Raw genomic sequence first — 7,046 nt, 5'->3', positions numbered from 1 at the left:
TAAAATAAAAAAAAAATCAGTTAATCAAATGATAAAACATTATTTAAAAAAAATATATATATAACATTAACATTAACATTTAAAAATGTTATGAGTGGGACTCTTTTGGATTTCCAATATTTTTTTTAACTGTCATTGCTCAATAAATTATAATTAATTAAAATAAAGGGTGTTATGAATTATTGACCTATTTAGGGCTCCAATTACTTCACATCAAATATTACACTTTGAACATTTTTGGGTTAGAAAATATTTCATATTTTGTGTTTTTGCCATAAAAAACAGGATTTTGACAAAAAGCGCATAAAACATAGAAACAAAAAAAAATCACTTAGACCTGAAGTTAATCAAGTGATGAAACAACATTCCCCCAAAAATGTATACATAACTTATTTTTTATATTTTTATGAGTGTACCCCCAAGAGTTTTTAAAATTTATTTTAAATGTCATTGCTCTATAAATAATAATGAATTAAAATAAAGGGTGTTATGAATTATTGACATATTTGATGCTCCAATTACTACACATCAAATATTACACTTTGAACATTTTTTTGGGGGAAATATTTTATATTTTGTGTTTTTTCCATAAAAAACAGGATTTTGACAAAAAGCGCATAAAACATAGAACAAAAAAAAATCACTTAATATCGACAAATAGATCCGAGTTAATCAAGTGATGAAACAAAAACAAAAACAATCATATATAACTTATTTTAAAACATTTTTATGAGTGGGACCCTTTTAGATCCCCAAACTGTCATTGCTCAATAAATAATAAATAAAGATAATCAGTGGTGTTATGAATTATTGACCTATTTAAGGCTTCAAATATTACACTTTGAACATTTTTAAGGGGGAAAATATTGCATATTTTGTGTTTTTTTGACAAAAAAAAACAGGATTTTGACAAAAAGTGCATGAAAGATATAAACAAAAAACCACTTAATATCAACACAAAGACCTGAAATTGATCTAGAGATTAAAAAAATTAAAATACATAAAAATAATATGACTTATCTTTAACATTTTTGTGACTTCTGAGTCCTGGGGACCAAAGTTGAGGTAAAACCTGAAGGTTGAAAAAAAATCTATATATATTTTATTAGTTCTGAAAATGAAAATGATCAAAATGGCCCCTGCATGCTTTGATTAGTCAGTGTGTGGCCCTCAGTTTGGAGTGAGAAGAGCATCCTCCCACAGGAGGCTGGACTGGAGGAAGCCCCGCCCACCAGAGTGGGACTGGAGGAAGCCCCGCCCACCAGAGTGGGAGCAGTGCAGAGTTCCACGTTCCGCTCACAGAGCGACAACACTTGTGGAAGATCACAGCTCCAACTTTGCTGCAGGATTAATATTCTTACATGAACACGTTCAGGGGAGGAACACGGCTCACAGAGGAGGTAGATCACGTCAAGAGCTGCATGGGGGAATAACATCATCACATCTGGTGAGTTGTTTTTCTTTGATTTTTGATAAAACGCTCATAAAAGTTGTGTTTATTTTTTTGCTAATGAAACTTGAGTACATTAGGAGCCTCTTGACGCTTTAAAATGTGTTTTTTTAATCTGTTCCACATGAATTATAGTTATTTCTCATACATTCTCATTAAAAAGGCTCATTTTTTGTTATGTGCATGTGTGATGATAGAATAGAATAGACTTTATTGTCATTATATTTGCATATAACGAGATTAATGATGATGAGTAATAGTTAGTGTTAAAAGTGCTGCATTATTTGTATTTCTTGAGATGATTATATCTCATGTTTGCTCAGCAGAGCCTGTGCAGGATGCCAGATCCTGCCGAGCGCGGTGCGGCGGCGCCCCCTGCTGTGTGAGCGAGAGACGGCGCCATGGGCAACCTGCTGGAGGAGGGCATGAACGTGGTCATCGTCAGCCACTACAACCACTCGGGCAAGTGGGAGCGTCGTGGTGGTGGCGGCGGCGGCGGCTGCAAGACGGCGGTGCTGCTCCTCATCTGCGTGCTCATCGTGCTGGAGAACGTGACGGTGCTGCTAGCGCTGTGGCGCAACAAGCGCTTCCACAGCCGCATGTACTTCCTCATCGGCAACCTGGCGCTGTCCGACCTGCTGGCCGGCGTGGCGTACGTGGTCAACATCTTCACGTCGGGGAGGAACACCTTCTTCCTGACGCCGGCGCAGTGGCTGGTGCGGGAGGGCAGCATGTTCGTGGCGCTCAACGCCTCCACCTTCAGCCTGCTGGCCATCGGCATCGAGAGGCACATGACCATGGTGCGGCTGCGCCCGTGCGAGACGGCGAGCCGGGGGAGGCTCCTGGGCCTGCTGGCGGCGTGCTGGTTGGTCTCGGTGCTCCTGGGCGCCCTGCCCAGCCTGGGGTGGAACTGCTTGGAGCGCCTGGGCTCCTGCTCCACGGTGCTGCCGCTCTACGCCAAGAGCTACGTGGCCTTCTGCATCAGCGTCTTCAGCGCCCTGCTGGTCGCCATCGTTATCCTCTACATCAGGATCTACCGCCTGGTCACCTCCAGCGGACGCCGGGTCAGCAGCCGACCCTCCGAGTGCTCCCTGGCTCTGCTGAGGACCGTGGTGATCGTCCTGGGCGTCTTCCTGGCGTGCTGGGCGCCGCTCTTCCTCCTGCTGCTGCTGGACGTGGGCTGCAGCCCCGCCAGGTGCCCCGTCCTCTACCAGGTGGACTGGTTCATCGCCCTGGCGGTGCTCAATTCCGCCCTCAACCCTCTCATCTACACGCTCTCCAGCCGGGAGATGAGGGCCGCCTTTTTCCGCCTGCTGTGCTGCTGTCAGGGCGGCATGGAGCCCACGGGGACACCGGCGGCGGGCCACCCACACCTGGGCGCCGCCATGCCCACCGCCGAGAACAGCAAGAGCAGCATGGCGGGAGGCGGCCCCGGGGCGCCGGATAGAGGGAAGGTACCCATGCCGATTAACGCTGACATAAAACATGGAAATCCTTCCGCCACCGCCTTGCCACACCCTTCTGGACCAGCTGACCTGCTGTCGGCGGTCCTGGGGAAGGCGGGGGCGTTCGGCAAGTTCTGACGAAACCTGATCGGCACGGCAGGACGAGGCGGCCACGGGGCGCCCGATAGAGGGAAAGTTCCCATGCCGATCAACGCCGAGATAAAACATAGAGATCTTCCCACTTCGCCACACCCTTCTGGACCGGCGGTCCCGGTGAAGGCCGGGGTCGCTCGGCAAGTTCTGACAGAACTCAAGCGGCACGGCAGGAGGAGTCGGCCACGGGGCGCCGGATAGAGGGAAAGTTCCCATGCCGATCAACTCCGAGATAAAACACGGAGATCTTCCCGCATTGCCGCAACCTTCTGGACCGGCTGACCTGTTGTCGGCGGTCTGGGTGAAGGCGGGGGCGCTCGGCAAGTTCTGACAGAACTCAAGCGGCACGGCAGGAGGAGGCGGCAACAGGGTGCCTAATTGAGGGAAGGTACCCATACCGATAAGCACAGAGATAAAACATAAGAGATCTTCCCACTTTGCCACACCCTTCTGGACCAGCGGTCCCGGTGAAGGCCGGGGGCGCTCGCTTCACCGGGGGCGCTCGGCAAGTTCTGACGGAACCCGATCGGCACGGCAGGAGGAGGCGGCAAAAAGAGGGAACGCTGACATAAAAGACGGAGATCTTACCACTTTGCTGCACCCTTCTGGACCGCCGGTCCCGGTGAAGGCCAGGTGGCGCTCGGCAAGTTCTGACGGAACCTGATCGGCAGGGCTGGAAGTACAACCAGAGCAATCGAGTCCTTGTCAAAGAGAACTAAAATAAGTTGAACTTTGAACCTAGACCCTAACCCGGGGGTGCCACAGACTGACACATCAAAGGACGCGGGGAACATTTTGGTTGTTTTCACGGTCCAAACCAGAACCAACTGTAGGTTTTTGTCAAAGATCTAGAAAATGCCATTTGAATGCTGACTAGCCAGAGCTGAGCTGAAATGCTAACAAGTTAGCACCCTGGTCAGATACAGTCGGTAAGGCTGCATACGACCCCATTACTGGGGGGATTTTGTCTAAGAGGAAGGTGGGGGGAGGGAGGGGGGTTAATCATTTTGCAATGCAGTCTGCTGAAAATGACAGAAAGCACCACTCTACGTAGCAAAGTTGGAATTGCCACAAAACACATTTTAAGACATTTTACACACTACTGCCATCTGGCGGCTAAGGTGGATAGTGCACCCGCCCCCAATCTGTCACGTTTCATGTGTCAGGTAAACCGCGACGAATGGGGCCACATGAATCCCCTTCCTACTGTAGCGGCAAATAACAAAATGCATGAGCAAAGTGAGCTTCAAAAGCTAACATGCTAATGCTAACAGTAGCATGCTTACGGTTAGCATTCGTGAAATGCCAAAATATATGACACTTATCCAAAAAGCTTGAATGCTAATGTTAGCATGCTAAAATACAAAGTGTGGCATCAAAATATATCACTCTGCCATGTTTACCTGAAAGCATTGTTAAAAATGCTAGCATGGTACTGTTACCGTACGTCAAGCACCAAAATATGACTCTGGAGTATACTTATAAAATTTGGTAAAAATTAAAAGAGTTAGCCTACTAACGTTAGCATGCTAACAGGTAGTATTCGTCAAGTAACACAATATTTGAGGCTGAGGTTTAAACCTGCAAAATGTACACAAGAAAAGAAGCTAACATGCTAATATTAGAATGCTAACAGTAGGGCCGCTAAATAATTAGCTGGGTGCCGCTAATGGGCCCCTGGGCCGCACTTTGGACAGCCCTGCCCTGACCCTCAAGCTAACCCAACTCACAGTTCCATTCCATTCCGACTCTTGGGTTGATGATTCCATTCACAATCGCTTTTCGATTCAAACTGATTTTCCAATATGTCAATCGGAATAAAACCTTTTGAAAGCGCAGACGGTCTGAAAAAAATAAATAAAACAAAAAAAAAATGAAAATTTCACATTTAAAACATGAATACATTTAGCGCCCCTATAAAATACTCGGGATGTAAATCTTGTGACTCACGATTCAGTCGGGTTGATGATTCGATTCTCGAGTCAAACCCATTTTTCCATTTTTCATTCGGTGTAAAACCTTATCAAAGCGCAGAAATGGACTCAAATACCTATTTTAAAATGGGATTAATCAAAAAAATTAATGCATTTTAAATCAATTTTAATACAGACTTTTATATTTAAAATATGAATCAATTTATAGTCAAGAATCGGGATTCGGATATAAATGACTTTTTTCAGCACCCTTATAAAATATCAGGGATGTGAATTTTACAACTCACGATCTAATCTGATTCTGATACTTGAGTGACGATCCATTTCTTCATTTAACACCATTCTCAATCCTAAACAGATTCTCGTAATATTTTATTTAGTTTATAATTTAGAATAAAACCTTTTCAAACCACATTACAGGTGTTATCATCTCAAACGCAGCGAGATGGCTTAGAACAGGGGTCGGCAACCCAAAATGTTGAAAGAGCCATATGGGTGAGGGCGGACCTACGTCACTTCCGCCTACAAATCCCCTAGCAACCGGGAATTGGTTGAAAACAAACCAGCTCACAGCGAACACAGCATTGACAGAAAAAGCATTTAACGAGCGTTGTGGCTTGGAAGTCGGCGTTAAATCCTTCATTTACGCATTTTTACTTATTCGCATATCGTGTGAAAAAACGAAAATGTATTATTTGCGTCAGACTCGTCTCAGTGAACTTTAAAGCTTCTCAGGCTTAGCTTAGCTTGCTAGTTAGCTTAGCCTGCGCGCTACTAAGAAAGAGACGCGGAAGTTATCAACAACAAGATCAAGTGTTAGTGTATAAAATATTGAGAGATTTGAGGGCTACATGTATTGTTTAAGTACAACTGTTCTTCGCCAGGTGTTCTTTGGCCGCCCTGGCTTACGTTTTCCCGGTGGTGTCCATCTTAACGCTGCCTTTGGTATCCTCTCGTTGTCCGGTTTTCGAAAATAGCTAGCTAGGCTATAGACTATATAGTATATACCGCATGTTATTTTTGTACAACAACTTCAGCTGTCGAACGTTATAAGGTACAAATTCAACAAGTACAACATTAGCACGGACGGTATAGCCAAGTTGTGGTTAAGAAGGTGGATTTTTGTTCCTTATATTTACCAGAAACGAAGTGATCCGAACACACGACCCGGGACTTTGGGGGACTCCAGTGAGAACCGTCCTCGTTTTCCCGGTGTAAAGCTGTGAGCCATTTGTCTCGTCTCTGTGGGCTTTTATCACGCTTTGGCAGAACAAAATACAACCTTTGTTTTCCCTGTTTCCAGTTGTGGTTAGCACAACCAAACACAACACAGTTTTTCGGCATTTTGGAGGCAGAATGACGGGTTTAACCAGCGTAGGTCGACAGGTTAAAGAGTAATGGCAACGGTTTGTTTTCAACGCCAGTCTGCTTGCTATGGCTCGAAGAACCCGTATGTAGCTCAGTTGCCCGGATGTCGGCCCTCACCCATTGGACCAAAAATACAAAAACACATCTGTCTGGAGCCGCAAAAAATTCAAAGCCATATTACATGTGTCATGAGATATACATTTAATTAAGAGGACTTAAAGGAAACTAAATGAGCTCAAATATAGCTACAAATGAGGCATAATGATGCAATATGTACATATCGCTAGCCTAAATAGCATGTTAGCATCGATTAGCTTGCAGTCATGCAGTGACCAAATATGTCTGATTAGCACTCCACACAAGTCAATAACATCAACAAAACTCACCTTTGTGCACTCACGCACAACATTAAAAGTTTGGTGGACAAAATGAGACAGAAAAAGGAGTGGAATAAAACACGTCCTAGAAAGTCGGAGAAAGTTGTACATGTAAACAAACTATACGGTGAGTTCAAGGACCGCCAAAATTAGTAGGACAAAACGGCGCTCGCCAAATACTCGAATCAGTGAAGCATGTTTAATATAAACAGTGTGATTTATAACAATTAGGGAGGTTTGTGTCATGTTTATCCTCCTACACAAACCATACTAAAACAAAAAAATAGATTTTTTTTCCCCCTCATCTTTTTCCATTCTT

General features: G+C 44.7%; 1 protein-coding gene across 2 annotated transcripts in view; it reads left to right on the top strand.

The window, feature by feature from the left end:
* Window positions 1-1,294: 1,294 nt before the first annotated feature.
* Window positions 1,295-7,046, top strand: part of s1pr3a (sphingosine-1-phosphate receptor 3a) — a 7,370-nt gene continuing 1,618 nt past the window's right edge. The window contains exons 1-2 of one of the 2 annotated variants that reach the window (XM_062027718.1): window positions 1,295-1,447; window positions 1,777-7,046. The exon at window positions 1,777-7,046 is cut by the window's right edge and continues 1,618 nt beyond it. In XM_062027718.1, coding sequence (XP_061883702.1) covers window positions 1,852-3,033 — 1,182 coding nt within the window. In that variant the 5' untranslated portion in view covers window positions 1,295-1,447; window positions 1,777-1,851 and the 3' untranslated portion in view covers window positions 3,034-7,046. Of the gene's footprint in view, window positions 1,448-1,773 lie in introns of both variants that reach the window. The other variant, XM_062027719.1, reaches the window with a different exon arrangement.

This window comes from Entelurus aequoreus, linkage group LG19 (genome assembly GCF_033978785.1).
Source record: "Entelurus aequoreus isolate RoL-2023_Sb linkage group LG19, RoL_Eaeq_v1.1, whole genome shotgun sequence".
Classification (NCBI taxonomy): domain Eukaryota; kingdom Metazoa; phylum Chordata; class Actinopteri; order Syngnathiformes; family Syngnathidae; genus Entelurus; species Entelurus aequoreus.
The sequence above is the reverse complement of the archived record's forward strand: the minus strand, read 5'-3'. Positions and strand labels throughout refer to the sequence as shown.